Source organism: Bubalus bubalis, chromosome 12 (genome assembly GCF_019923935.1).
Source record: "Bubalus bubalis isolate 160015118507 breed Murrah chromosome 12, NDDB_SH_1, whole genome shotgun sequence".
In the NCBI taxonomy this organism is placed as follows: domain Eukaryota; kingdom Metazoa; phylum Chordata; class Mammalia; order Artiodactyla; family Bovidae; genus Bubalus; species Bubalus bubalis.
This window is the reverse complement of record NC_059168.1, coordinates 74,644,647-74,659,732: the sequence shown is the minus strand read 5'-3', so window position 1 is coordinate 74,659,732 and position 15,086 is coordinate 74,644,647. Positions and strand designations below refer to the sequence as shown.

The following is a 15,086-nucleotide window of genomic DNA, read 5'->3' as shown; positions in this document are numbered from 1 at the left end:
AGGCAAATGGAGATTATATTTGAAAGGATTATTCCAACAGGGATGAGGGTGGGATTGGGGGGCGGAGAGACTATAGAAATAAAGCCAGAGGATAAATACAAAGGGAAGAACACTCAATTGTCCCAAAACAACAACAAAAAAAAGTCCTGGATTTAGATAAAGAGAGACTTTATTGGAAAGGATTATTCCAGGAAGAGGAAAAGAAACTACGGCAATGGGGTGTGGTAGCTGAGGCGACAACCATCACTATCAGGGAATGCTATCACGCACGGAGGCCTGCAATTTACCTCCAGCGTTAGACAGAAAAGGGCCCTTCTTTGACAGGGAGGAGGAACAAAGACTACACAGAACTGGGCATAGGGCCAGGGGGATGGATGGGTGGAGGTGGCAGTTGATCACTCAGCACATCAGGGTGGTTTATGTGGAGGTCAGCCTACTTTTCCGAGTGATGGTGAAGGGGGGATTGTAGGTTGGATCAGGTTGAGAGTGGGTCCAAGTTTTAGGAGCCTGGAGGAAGGAGAGAATCTTAAGTTTGGTCAAAACAAGGTAGCTGGTATTTTGTCCAGATTGTCAGTGGGCACAATCAGTAAAGACAATCAATCATGAGGCAAAGAGAACGGCGATTTGGAGGGTCTATGTCTGACCTTGTCATGGGTAAACAAGGGGACATTCGTGAGTCTGAATAAACCACGTGGGGGAAGTGTGGTTTCTTGCTGTCAGCCCTTCCAGGGACACGAAAGGGTCGCGGGGGGATGGAAGGGGCGGGGAGGGGGGTGTTTTTAACCGTCGCTTTCCGGAATCTCGGGTCTCGGGTAAAAGTTCAACATGGTCAGAATGGCAGGGAAATCTCTCCACAGATTCAATCAGAGGCTGACGAAGTACACAGGTAAGTTGGTGCTGTGTTCTGAAGTGAGCCCACACCTAGCTTCCTGCGTTTTCCGCGCCGAGTGAAGAGATGAGCAGCTCAGCGTCCGCAGGAGGAAGGAGGCGGCCGCCATCGGCGCGGGCCACTGGGCGAGCCGAAGCGACCGCCGCCGCCAGCCCCGCCCCCGAGCGCGCGCGCTCGGGTCTGCGCAGAGCCAGCCTCGGCGCGTACTCGGCGCCGGGCGACCGTGACCGAGGAAGGCGCGCGCGGTTCCAGCGGCCCGGCCGCCGAGCTCGATTGGGCCTGGGGGCGGCTGTGCTCCTCCTCTGAGGGGCTCCAGCCCGGCGGCGGCGGCGACTGCGGCCCCTGAGCGGACTGAGACCGAGGCCGCGAGACTACGGCGCGGCGCGGCCCCCTCCAGCGGCCGCACCGGGAGGTGAGTTTCCCGGAGCCGCGCCGCGCTCGGCTGGGTGAGGGGCCGGGCCGGCCGACGGGCGGGGCCCAGTGGATGGGTTGGATGGGTCTGGCGGAGCCGCCTCGCCCAGTCTTTGTCTCGGTGTCGGAGCTCCGGTCCGCGACCCCGAAAGGACGCAGTGGGGCGGCGGGCGGGGCGGACTCGGGGCCCGCGCAGGTGAGGCGCGGCTCCGGGGCCGCCAACTCCGGGCACGCGCCCGGGTGGTTTTCTCGCTCTGCGGGCGCTCGGAAACTTCGAGTTCTCTGTTCTCAAAATGCAGACTCGCAGCGCAGAAATAAAGAGCATGTTTGTGTGGGGTGGACCTTTCTTAGGTAACTTCATTAGTTGGCTCTTGAAACTCACTTTTATTTTGTAGGCTTGATGGTCTCTTTTCCTACTTAATTTCTTTTTTTCCTCTGTGTCCATTTTTATTTGCAGTTTGTTGCTTGTCAGCAATAACGAACGTTAGTGTGGCTTCCAGCGTTGGTTTCTTCGTACTCAATCTGAGATCATTGAAAGTAAAGATAGGAAACTGGCAGCCTCTACTAATGTGGGATTGTAAAATAGGACCGATTGTATAAGCGACGTGAAAATCAAGCTTCCTTATTTCATAGTCGTGGCTCAGGTGTGTTTTGGGACTGTTTATAAGGTAAAGTTAGAGACAGGCACTGCTGATGCTGCTAAGTCGCTTCAGTCGTGTCCGACTCTGTGCGACCCCATAGACGGCAGCCCACCGGGCTCCTCTGTCCATGGGATTTGCCAGGCAGGAGTACTGGAGTGGCTTGCCATTGCCTTCTCCAGAGACAGACACTGGTGGAATCCAAAAAATGAGTAAGAATTGTGTGCACGATGGAGGGAGTAATTAAGCACACAACAAAAGTGATGCAAGGCAGAAACTACTACGTATTGAGCACTGACTTTTAGCCCTGCGTGTGGTAAATACTTTACACGAAGACTTTAATTACTGAATATTTAATGCTAATTACTAAGTTTATCATTCAAATGTTTTTAGTACCTATTCTGTGCTGAGTGCTGACGCTGTGACAGTGACCATTATAGGTTTGTGCAATGTCATTCGGGTAAACGAATAATCACGCAAGTAAATGCCTATCTACTTAACTGTTGTTTTTCCGAGGCTAAGTCATAATCGACTCTGCGACCCCATGGACTGCAGCAAGCCAGGCTCCTCCGTCCTCTGCTGTCTCCCAGAGTTTGCTCAAACTCATGTCCTTTGGTTAGATGGTTATCTAACCATCCTCTACCTAGAAAGAAGCTGAAAAGGAATGTACGGTGTTGTGTGAGCATGTAACCGGGGACTGAAGAAATCAGTTCAGATTTTCCTAGGAATAGGTCATCTTTGAGCTCAGGTATTATGGATAAGTAGGATATTAGGTGAAGGAGACTCCAGTACTGGAGCTCTTCGGACCCCCCACCCCACACCGCACCCCCGCCTGCAGAAGGGACACCAAAACGGTTTCAAAGGGAGGGAAGAAAGATCCAGGCAAAGGAAATCAGTTCCACAAAGACTTGAGAATGTTTGGGGAACTGAAGATCAGATCAGATCAGTCGCTCAGTTGTGTCCGACTCTTTGTGACCCCATGAATCGCATCACGCCAGGCCTCCCTGTCCATCACCAACTCCCGGAGTTCACTCAGACTCACGTCCATCGAGTCAGTGATGCCATCCAGCCATCTCATCCTCTGTCATCCCCTTCTCCTCCTGCCCCCAATCCCTCCCAGCATCAGAGTCTTTTCCAATGAGTCAACTCTTCGCATGAGGTGGCCAAAGTACTGGAGTTTCAGCTTTAGCATCATTCCTTCCAAATAAATCCCAGGGCTGATCTCCTTCAGAATGGACTGATTGGATCTCCTTGCAGTCCAAGAGACTGTCAAGAGTCTTCTCCAACACCACAGTTCAAAAGCATCAATTCTTCAGCACTCAGCCTTCTTCACAGTCCAACTCTCACATCCATTCATAACCACAGGAAAAACCATAGCCTTGACTAGACGAACCTTTGTTGGCAAAGTAATGTCTCTGCTTTTGAATATGCTATCTAGGTTGGTCATAACTTTCCTTCCAAGGAGTAAGCATCTTTTAATTTCATGGCTGCAGTCACCATCTGTAGTGATCAGAACAGGTGAATTGAGGGGACTGTGGTTAGTTCGGGCCAGAGAGATGATGTGGGGCCTTTTAAATAATGTTAAGGTTTAGGGACCAGTTTTCTCTTTTCTTTTTTTAAAAACTTTTATACCAAAACTTTCAAACTACTCAAATGTAGTGAGAGAACATTGCAGTTAACTCCTTGTCATGTTATCCAAGGTATTTGGATCTTATTTGAAGAGTAGTGGGAGGTCTTGATGGATTTTAAGCAGGAAAGTCTCATAATCAAATTTGTATCTTAATCAAAAAGGTCACCCTGACAAAAAACAAAACAAACACAAAACAACAACAGAAAAGAATTCCCTGGCAGTCCAGTGGTTAGGATTCCATACTTTGACTGCCGAGGGCCTGGTTTGATCCTAGTCTGGGAACTAAGATCCCATAAGCTGCGCGTCATTAAAAAAAAAAAAGAAATGTCGCCTTGACTCCTGTGTAGAAACTGAATTGGATGGGAACAAGAATGGATGTGGGGAAACCACCTAGAGATGATGGCACTAGGGTTGTGGTTGTGAAGGTAGGGCAAATTCAAAGAGAACATAATTGATCTCTCCTTGTTGTGTTAGTAATTCTATATTCATGTCTTTCGGAGGAATCGTGGAAGGTTTTCTAAAGGAGATTGTATTTGAGATGGGTTTTGCAAGGGAAATAACAGTATGGAGCCCATTCTGGAAAGAGAATATCTTTGTGTCAAAACAGTAGCTAACTCAGGGATCTGGAGGGTTTTTTTGCAGAAGTTTCACCTTTCTCCTAGGATTTTCTCACTGAAATTACTTTTGTCACTATCATTGTGGTCCTTGTGAGCATATAACTCCCTCCTTAACAATTTTTTCTATTAATAGAAGAGAGCAAAAATGTATGTTCTTCATTACTGGGATTACAGCTAAGCTAAGCTAAAACTTTCCAAAAGATTTCATTTTTTTTTGTTGTTGTTATATATATAATAGTTAATAAACTAGAATTCACAAAATATACAAATAACTGTCTTTTTAGTGTTTGAATCTGATGGCCATAGTTTGATCTTGGCAGCTTAATCCTATTCTGTAGAAGATGTAGCTGAAAGGTGATCCATTGGTTTCTTTTCCCTTGTGCTGAATGACTTTATCCTTAAAGGAGAAACTAGTTTCTGCATAGCATGCCTAGTGGTACAATATCTTAATTCAAATTCATAATCTTAAAAAAAAAATAACCTGTAGTATGTTTTTAAAAATAAGTAAAATTTGTAATATGCATATTTTTCTTTTCAAATTCTAGTGTATACATTAAAAGATGACATTTCTTGGTAGTCTATGTATTTTGACTGGATTTTCCTTTTAGTGGATACATTCCAGATAGCTCAGTTTCCTCTGGCTCCTGACTGATTTTATTACTACAGTTGTTGGGAGTAAGTGGGATAATATTTGAGAAGGTGTTTAGTAAACTGTGATATACAATACAAATGTAAGATGGTAGTGGTACTAATTGGAAGTAAACTGAAGCAGGATGAAGGAACTGGTGTTCATCTGTCCATTCTGATGCCCAGCCTCATACTGGTAACTTCGATATTTGTCAGGTGGCTTTTTTATTTTCTACATACAGTATGTACATGACTTAGGTTCTTTCATGTCACATGTCTGATGGTTGTAGATGCTCACTCAATGGATATAAAATTTTTACATGGTTCATTTCCATGTTACTAATTTATGGTAGAAATACCTAAAATAATAGTAACTTTATGTGCATTATAGAATAAGTTTTTTTTTTTTTTTTTCCAAAACCATTTATTTATTTGGCTGCATTGGGTCTTAGTTGCAATACGTGGGATCTTCACTGTGGCACAGGGGCTTAGTTGCCCCACGGCATGTGGGATCTTAGTTCCCTAACTAGGGCTCAAACCCACTTCCCCTGTATTGGAAGGTGGAGTCTTAACCAGTGGATCACCAGGAAAGATCCTAGAATGAGTTTTTACTTTACAATTCTGTGCTGTGTTTGCAATTAGTAATTCAGTATATTTTTTTCCTTGTTAGTCTGTAAACTTTCTGTTAATGGATACTGAGTCTGTCCTTCTACCATTAGTTCTAAACTAGTACCTTGCACATAGCAGTGGGCGGTTCAATAAATATACAAATGTTTTTTAAAGTTAATCTAGTGAAATGAAAAGTGAAATTTCATAGCCATGTTGAAATTAAAACTTTGAGACTAAGTCTGAAGGTGTTTCTTACTCTAAGTCCTTGTAACAGAGGTTATAATTGGGGACTGGGAAAAGAGAAAGGAGCATAACATTACCATAGTCTCGATATTTCTTTTGTTCTCTGAACAACCTTCTTAGGAGGACAATTATCTCCAAGTTACAAGTTAGGCAACTGGTACTTAGAGAAGTTAAGCAACTCTTTTTTTTTTTTTTAATTTTATTTTATTTTTAAACTTTACATAACTGTATTAGTTTTGCCAAATATCAAAATGAATCCGCCACAGGTATACATGTGTTCCCCATCCTGAACCCTCCTCCCTCCTCCCTCCCCATTCCATCCCTCTGGGTCGTCCTAGTGCACCAGCCCCAAGCATCCAGTATCGTGCATCGAACCTGGACTGGCAACTCGTTTCATACATGATATTTTACATGTTTCAATGCCATTCTCCCAAATCTTCCCGCCCTCTCCCTCTCCAACAGAGTCCATAAGACTGTTCTATACATCAGTGTCTCTTTTGCTGTCTCATATACAGGGTTATTGTTACCATCTTTCTAAATTCCATATATATGCATTAGTATACTGTATTGGTGTTTTTCTTTCTGGCTTACTTCACTCTGTATAATAGGCTCCAGTTTCATCCACCTCATTAGAACTGATTCAAATGTATTCTTTTTAATGGCTGAAAAATACTCCATTGTGTATATGTACCACAGCTTTCTTATCCATTCATCTGCTGATGGACATCTAGGTTGCTTCCATGTCCTGGCTATTATAAACAGTGCTGCGATGAACATTGGGGTACACGTGTCTCTTTCCCTTCTGGTTTCCTCAGTGTGTATGCCCGGCAGTGGGATTGCTGGATCATAAGGCAGGTCTATTTCCAGTTTTTTAAGGAATCTCCACACTGTTCTCCATAGTGGCTGTACTAGTTTGCATTCCCACCAACAGTGTAAGAGGGTTCCCTTTTCTCCACATCCTCTCCAGCATTTATTACTTGTAGACTTTTGAATCGCAGCCATTCTGACTGGTGTGAAATGGTACCTCATAGTGGTTTTGATTTGCATTTCTCTGATAATGAGTGATGTTGAGCATCTTTTCATGTGTTTGTTAGCCATCTGTATGTCTTCTTTGGAGAAATGTCTATTTAATTCTTTGGCCCATTTTTTGATTGGGTCATTTATTTTTCTGGAGTTGAGCTATAGGAGTTGCTTGTATATTCTCGAGATTAGTTGTTTGTCAGTTGCTTCATTTGCTATTATCTTCTCCCATTCTGAAGGCTGTCTTTTCACCTTGCTAATAGTTTCCTTTGATGTGCAGAAGCTTTTAAGGTTAATTAGGTCCCATTTGTTTATTTTTGCTTTTATTTCCAATATTCTGGGAGGTGGGTCATAGAGGATCCTGCTGTGATGTATGTCAGAGAGTGTTTTGCCTATGTTCTCCTCTAGGAGTTTTATAGTTCCTGGTCTTACATTTAGATCTTTAATCCATTTTGAGTTTATTTTTGTGTATGGTGTTAGAAAGTGTTCTAGTTTCATTCTTTTACAAGTGGTTGACCAGTTTTCCCAGCACCACTTGTTAAAGAGATTGTCTTTAATCCATTGTATATTCTTGCCTCCTTTGTCAAAGATAAGGTGTCCATATGTGCGTGGATTTATCTCTGGGCTTTCTATTTTGTTCCATTGATCTATATTTCTGTCTTTGTGCCAGTACCATACTGTCTTGATAACTGTGGCTTTGTAGTAGAGCCTGAAGTCAGGTAGGTTGATTCCTCCAGTTCCATTCTTCTTTCTCAAGATCGCTTTGGCTATTCGAGGTTTTTTGTATTTCCATACAAATTGTGAAATTATTTGTTCTAGCTCTGTGAAGAATGCTGTTGGTAGCTTGATAGGGATTGCATTGAATCTATAGATTGCTTTGGGTAGTATACTCATTTTCACTATATTGATTCTTCCAATCCATGAACATGGTATTAAATTAAAAATTAGAGCAGAAATAAATGCAAAAGAAACAAAAGAGACCATAGCAAAAATCAACAAAACCAAAAGCTGGTTCTTTGAAAGGATAAATAAAATTGACAAACCATTAGCCAGACTCATCAAGAAACAAAGGGAGAAAAATCAAATCAATAAAATTAGAAATGAAAATGGAGAGATCACAACAGACAACACAGAAATACAAAGGATCATAAGAGACTACTATCAACAATTATATGCCAATAAAATGGACAACGAGGAAGAAATGGACAAATTCTTAGAAAAGTACAACTTTCCAAAACTCGACCAGGAAGAAATAGAAAATCTTAACAGACCCATCACAAGCACGGAAATTGAAACTGTAATCAAAAATCTTCCAGCAAACAAAAGCCCAGGTCCAGACGGCTTCACAGCTGAATTCTACCAAAAATTTAGAGAAGAGCTAACACCTATCCTGCTCAAACTCTTCCAGAAAATTGCAGAGGATGGTAAACTTCCAAACTCATTCTATGAGGCCACCATCACCCTGATACCAAAACCTGACAAAGATCCCACAAAAAAAGAAAACTACAGGCCAATATCACTGATGAACATAGATGCAAAAATCCTTAACAAAATTCTAGCAATCAGAATCCAACAACACATTAAAAAGATCATACGCCATGACCAAGTGGGCTTTATCCCAGGGATGCAAGGATTCTTCAATATCCACAAATCAATCAATGTAATACACCACATTAACAAATTGAAAAATAAAAACCATATGATTATCTCAATAGATGCAGAGAAAGCCTTTGACAAAATTCAACATCCATTTATGATCAAAACTCTCCAGAAAGCAGGAATAGAAGGAACATACCTCAACATAATCAAAGCTATATATGACAAACCCACAGCAAACATTATCCTCAATGGTGAAAAATTGAAAGCATTTCCTCTAAAGTCAGGAACAAGACAAGGGTGCCCACTTTCACCATTACTATTCAACATAGTTTTGGAAGTTTTGGCCACAGCAATCAGAACAGAAAAAGAAATAAAAGGAATCCAAATTGGAAAAGAAGAAGTAAAGCTCTCACTGTTTGCAGATGACATGATCCTCTACATAGAAAACCCTAAAGACTCCACCAGAAAATTACTAGAACTAATCAATGACTAGTAAAGTTGCAGGATATAAAATCAACACACAGAAATCCCTTGCATTCCTATACACTAATAATGAGAAAACAGAAAGAGAAATTAAGGAAACAATTCCATTCACCATTGCAACAGAAAGAATAAAATACTTAAGAATATATCTACCTAAAGAAACTAAAGACCTATATATAGAAAACTATAAAACACTGGTGAAAGAAATCAAAGAGGACACTAACAGATGGAGAAATATATACCATGCAACTCTTAAGCTCAAAAATGATGTAGCCAGTATTCCAGCACAGGATAGTTTGAATGCAAGGTCTGTTCTCTTTTGTTCTCATGGATCAGGTAAAAACAATTTATCAATAGCTTTAACTATGAAATGATAAAACATATTAATAATTTGCTAGAGAATAATAACGTATTAATGGGAAACATAGTGAGATGCTTTAAGGATGGCTCCTCCTCGCTCTGCACTTGGCTAAGCACCTTGGAGGGCTTCCCTGGTAGTTCAGTTCAGTTCAGTCGTTCTTCATGTCCAACTTTTTGCAACCCCATGAATCACACAGCATGCCAGGCCTCCCTGTCCGTCACCAACTCCCAGAGTCTACCCAAACCCATGTCCATCCAGTCGACGATGCCATCCAACCATCTCATCCTCTGTCGTCCCCTTCTCCTCCCTGGGAGAGCAGCTGGTAAAGAAAGTGAAAGTTGCTCATGGTGTCTGACTCTTTGTGACCCCATGGATGATATAGTCCATGGAATTCTTCAGGCCAAAACACTGGAATGGGTAGCCTTTCCCTTCTCCAGCACATCTGCCCAACCCAGGAACCAAACCAGGGTCTCTTGCATTGCAGGCGGATTCAGCTGCTTTGCAGCTGGCAAAGAAGCTGACTTTGCTTTATATCAGGTTCTCTCAACATTAGCACTTGACATTTTGGGCAATACTTTCTTGTGGGGACTGTCTTATGCATTGTAGGATTTTCAGCAGCATCCCTGACCTCCTCTACTAGATATTAGGAGCACCCTTCATCCCAGTTGTTTTGACAACCCAGAAATGCCTCCAGCCATTGCCAGATGTCTTCTTAGTGGCACTGTTGCCTCCTGGTTGACACCCACTGCTTTATCTTTATACCATAGTTTCATAAAAACAATACTAATATATAAATGTTTTCTCTTTGAATGCAGCTAATTTTTTTAAAAGTAAATATGGGGTTTTATGGGCTTCCTCTGTGGCTCAGTGGTGAAGAATCCACCTGCAATGCAGGAGATGTGGAGATACAACTTAGCAACTGAACAACAACAAATATTCCTTTGTGTGTATATACTACGTGTTGTTCAGACATTTATCTGTTGGTGGACATCTGGATTGCTTCCATCTCCTGGCTTTTGTGAATAATGCCTCAACCACCAAATTCTTTTCTACACCCACTGCACCATTGTACATTTCCACCAGCAGGGTTCCAGGGCTCTAATCTCTCCACATCCCTGTCAATGCTTACTATTTTTGTTTTATTAAATAATAACTATTCTAATATGTATAAAGTGGGATCTGATTGTAACTAGGGATGCTGAGCATCTTTTTCATGTGCTGATTGGCTGTTCATATATCTTTTGGAGAAATGTCTGTTCACATCCTTTGCCCAGTTTTGAATTGGTTTGTTTTCCCTGCTGTTTTTAACTTGTATTTTTCTATTATTCACTTGATAGCTGCAAACCTTTGACTGCTTTCCAGAGTTCTGACTAAGTTGTTTCTAACAGTTTCTGCTTATCTTTCACTGTTTCTGTGGAGATAGTAGCTTGCAACTGCCTGTTCCCTCATTTTGCTGACAACACCCTCGAGTGCATTTTGGGAGTGGGGGTGGGGAGGATGGTTTACTGGAGTATAATTATTTACAATGTTGTGTTACTGATAGTTTCTGCTGTGCAGCATAGTGAGTCAGTTATATATATGTAACTCGTTTTTAGAGTCTATTCTCGCATAGGTCATTGCAGTATTGAATGGGGTTCCATGTGCTATTTAGTAGGTTCTTATTAGTTACCTGTATTATATGTAGTAGTTTATATATGTCAGCCAAGTTCAATTTTTAAATTTTAAATCTTGGATATATCTAGAATTTTAGTATGGATTCCTCATGGGTTTTTGTTTTATTCAATGAGTATAATCCATTAGTATCATCATTGACTTTGATGTTCCATTTCCCAGATTGGTCCAGTGGGAGCCTCTTCATGTAGTTTCAGTGTCCTTTTATGTCTTCATCATTCACTGAGCACCATCTTACTTTCTGGAGCAGTATGTTTCAGTTTCATTTGTTCTTTCTCTGCCTGTGTAATCAGCATTTTCTCTAAGGAGCCATGATTTCCTTTTTTAGGAAAATTGTATTTAGAAACCACGGTGTGAGTTTTTGATATACTTATCTAGTGTAACCTTGTTTCCAGTACTTCTCAAAGAGCAGATGGCTTCGATTGTTTTAAACATTGACTTGTTTGATTATTTTAAAAATCAATTTGTTGTTTTTAAAAATTTTTTATTATTTATTTCACTTTCACTTTTCACTTTCATGCATTGGAGAAGGAAATGGCAACCCACTCGTGTTCTTGCCTGGAGAATCCCAGGGGTGGGGGAGTCTGGTGGGGTGCCATCTATGGGGTCGCACAGAGTCGGACACGACTGAAGCGACTTAGCAGCAGCAGCAGCAGCACCAAGTCTTAGTTGCAGCATGCAAGTTCTTTACTTGCAGCATACCCTTAGCTGCAGTGTGTCAACTCTGAGTTGTAGCATGTAGCATCTAGTTCCTTGACTTAGGGTCAAACCTGGGCCCCCTGCATTGGGAGCTTGGAGTGTTAGCCACTGGACCACCGGAATGCCCATGATTTCTGTGCTTATTTCTTACATCATTTTTGTTGTAAAGGCAAGAATATTGCAGAAAGTTTGGAAAAGAAAGAAAATAATCCACAATTTTATTACCTGCCAAAAATAACTATTTTCATTCTTGTTTCTCTCCATTTTTTCATATTCAATTTTTGCTGAAATTTTTATTTCCTATATTTTTCACTTATATGGTATCCTTTTCTTCATAATTATTTTTGAGGGATACATAATATCCCATCAGGGCTTCCCGGGTAGCTCAGCTGGTAAAGAATCCTCCTAAAATGCAGGAGACCCCGGTTTGATTCCTGGGTCAAGAAGATCTGCTGGAAAAGGGATAGGCTACCCACTCCAGTATTCTTGGGCTTCCCTGGTGGCTCAGATGGTAAAGAATCCACCTGCAATGCGGGAGACCTGGGTTCAATCCCTGGATTGAGAAGATCCCCTGGAGAAGGGCATGGCAACCCACTCCAGTATTCTTGCCTGGAGAATCCCCAGGGGCAGAGGAACCTGGTGGGCTATAGTCCACAGGGTCGCAAAGAGGCAGACACGACTGAGTGACTAAGCACAGCACAGTGTCCCATCAAGCAGCTATATCATGACCACTTTACTGCAGTTTCAATTTTTCCTGATGAAAAACAGCTGTGGTAGACATAGTTTATGTATATAGCTTACATTGTTGGTCTTTTAAGTTTCCAGAAATCTGGAAGATCAGGGGCAAAAGATATAACATGGTCAGTTTGCTTTCTCCTGAAATTGTGAGAATGAGTTTATATTGATTTCATATTTTGTTACTATTGGAAGTTGAATGAAATGTTTACATTCGCTTTTGTTTGTTATTAAATCAAACGGTACATTATTTTTCATCATAATATTTACAAAATCTTTTTTTTATCAGAAGATTATCCAAATCCTGAATTTACTTTTTACTATTACTTTACTCCAGGTGAAAGTGACAGCTTTGAGTCTGGTCATTTGTTCTTAAGACCTCTTTAGTGCTATTTTAGGAGTGTATAATAGCTTCAAAAATACTAATACATATGGGGGAATGAATTTATTTAAAATACTGTCTTAAAAACTTTAGCTTTTCCTTTTACAGTAAAACAAAAGAGAATGAAAGAAGTAGATAATCTTGAAAGTATAAAGGAAGAATGGTAAGTTGAGTAATGCATTTTCTTTGTACTATCTTTATTTTTATCACTGTTCACTTATTTAGTATATTTTCATTATGATTATTTGTTAAGTATCTATGAGTAATGTATTTGAAAGTTTGTATTTTTTTGCTGTACTCGCATTAAATGGATTTTTAGTGAAGTTTCTAAATATTTTTGTGATTAGCTTTTTGAAAAGTGTTAAATTTCTTTCTACTCACATATTATTTCTGTTATGTAACTGAGAATTTAAAGTAACTGTTTACTTCATTAGCCCCTCATATTATACTGTCTTGGAGTCATAGTGGAAATATAATGACTTTGGAGTCAAATAAACCCAACTTTGAATCTCATCTCTGTCTTCTACTACTTCTCTGGCCTTTGAGCGACTTAGATTCTTTGAGCTTCAATATCTCCTCTAAAAAGGGAGGGGGCATACATAAATATCTGAAAAGTTTTTGTGAGAATTAGCCAATTCAAAACACTGAGTATAGTATTAACACGTAACAGGCACCCAATAAATTGTAGATGTAAAGTTTGTGGTTCTTATTAATACAGAGTTCTTTATTCTCCCTTATCTGAGATGAAATATTTATTTTTGTATTACGTTCTTTTTGTCTTAAATATTCAAAGATGTAAGCACCTTTCATTCATAGTCCATTTACAAAGATAAATAAGTGTTTATATTAACAGATGTTTTGTGAACACTTTCTATACCAAAGATTGTTATTTTTTCACTGGAGGATTTATTATTTCATGTAAATATCTGATCAGTTCAGTTCAGTTGCTCAGTCGTGTCCGACTCTTTGCGACCCCATGAATTGCAGTGGGCCAGGCCTCCCTGTCCATCACCAACTCCCGGAGTTCATACAAACTCATGTCCATCATGTCAGTGATGCCATCCAGCCATCTCATCTTCTGTCATCCCTTTCTCCTCCTGCCCCCAACCCCTCCCAGCATCAGAGTCTTTTCCAATGAGTCAGCTCTTCGCATGAGGTGGACACAGTATTGGAGTTTCAGCTTTAGCATCAGTCCTTCCAGTGAACACCCAGGACTCATCTCCTTTAGAATGGACTGGTTGGATCTCCTTGCAGTCCAAGGGACTCTCAAGAGTCTTCTCCAACACCACAGTTCAAAAGCATCAATTCTTCGACACTCAGCTTTCTTCACAGTCCAACTCTCACATCCATACATTACTACTGGAAAAACCATAGCCTTGACTAGACGGACCTTTGTTGGCTGAGTAATGTCTCTGCTCTTTAATATGCTATCTAGGTTGGTCATAACTTTCCTTCCAAGGAGTAAGTGTCTTTTAATTTCATGGCTGCAATCACCATCTGCAGTGATTTTGGAGCCCAGAAAAATAAAGTCTGACACTGTTTCCACTGTTTCCCCATCTATTTGCCATCAAGTGATGGGACCAGATGCCATGATCTTCGTTTTCTGAATGTTGAGCTTTAAGCCAACTTTTTCACTCTCCTCTTTCACTTTCATCAAGAGGCTTCTGAGTTCCTCTTCACTTTCTGCCATAAGGGTGGTGTCACCTGCATATCTGAGGTTATTGAGATTTCTCTCAGCAATCTTGATTCCAGCTTGTGCTTCTTCCAGCCCAGCGTTTCTCATGATGTACTCTGCATAGAAGTTAAATAAGCAGGGTGACAATATACAGCCTTGACATACTCCTTTTCCTATTTGGAACCAGTCTTGTTCCACACCCAGTTCTAACTATTGCTTCCTGACCTGCATTAGGTTTCTCAAGAAGCAGGTCAGGTGGTCTGGTATTCCCATCTCTTGAAGAATTTTCCACAGTTTATTGTGATCCACACAGTCAAAGGCTTTGGCATAGTCAAGAAAGCAGAAATAGATGTTTTTCTGGAACTCTCTTGCTTTTTCCAAGATCCAGCGGATGTTGGCAATTTGATCTCTGGTTCCTCTGCCTTTTCTAAAACCTGCTTGAACTTCTGGAAGTTTATGGTTCACGTATTACTGAACCCTGGCTTGGAGAATTTTGAGCATTACTTTAGTAGCGTGTGAGATGAGTGCAATTGTGCGGTAGTCTGAGCATTCTTTGGCATTGCCTTTCTTTGGGATTGGAATGAAAACTGACCTTTTCCAGTTCTGTGGCCACTGCTGAGTTTTCCAAAGTTGCTGGCATATTCAGTGCAACACTTTCACAGCATCATCTTTCAGGATTTGAAATAGCTCAACTGGAATTCCATCACCTCTACTAGCTTTGTTCATAGTGATGCTTTCTAAGGTCCACTTGATTTCACATTCCAGGATGTCTGGCTCTAGGTCAGTGATCACACCAT

At 41.0% G+C, this 15,086-nt stretch overlaps 2 protein-coding genes across 5 annotated transcripts in view; one reads left to right on the top strand and one right to left on the bottom strand.

The window, feature by feature from the left end:
- Window positions 1-156: 156 nt before the first annotated feature.
- On the bottom strand, window positions 157-1,625 carry LOC112578111. The gene is made up of 2 exons (XM_025261497.2): window positions 922-1,625; window positions 157-507 (listed from the first exon to the last, which is right to left on the bottom strand). Exons 1-2 carry the CDS (start codon window positions 1,623-1,625, stop codon window positions 429-431), a joined length of 783 nt encoding a protein of 260 aa, XP_025117282.2. The 3' UTR covers window positions 157-428.
- The window catches only part of UBXN2A (UBX domain protein 2A), a 34,356-nt gene continuing 20,361 nt past the window's right edge, over window positions 1,092-15,086 (top strand). Inside the window, exons 1-3 of one of the 4 annotated variants that reach the window (XM_025261494.3) lie at window positions 1,092-1,301; window positions 1,758-1,944; window positions 12,723-12,777. In XM_025261494.3, the coding sequence (XP_025117279.1) occupies window positions 12,737-12,777 (41 nt within the window). In that variant the 5' untranslated portion in view covers window positions 1,092-1,301; window positions 1,758-1,944; window positions 12,723-12,736. Of the gene's footprint in view, window positions 1,302-1,400; window positions 1,652-1,757; window positions 1,969-12,722; window positions 12,778-15,086 lie in introns of those variants that run through there. The other 3 variants (XM_025261496.3, XM_044926201.2, XM_025261495.3) reach the window with 3 other exon arrangements.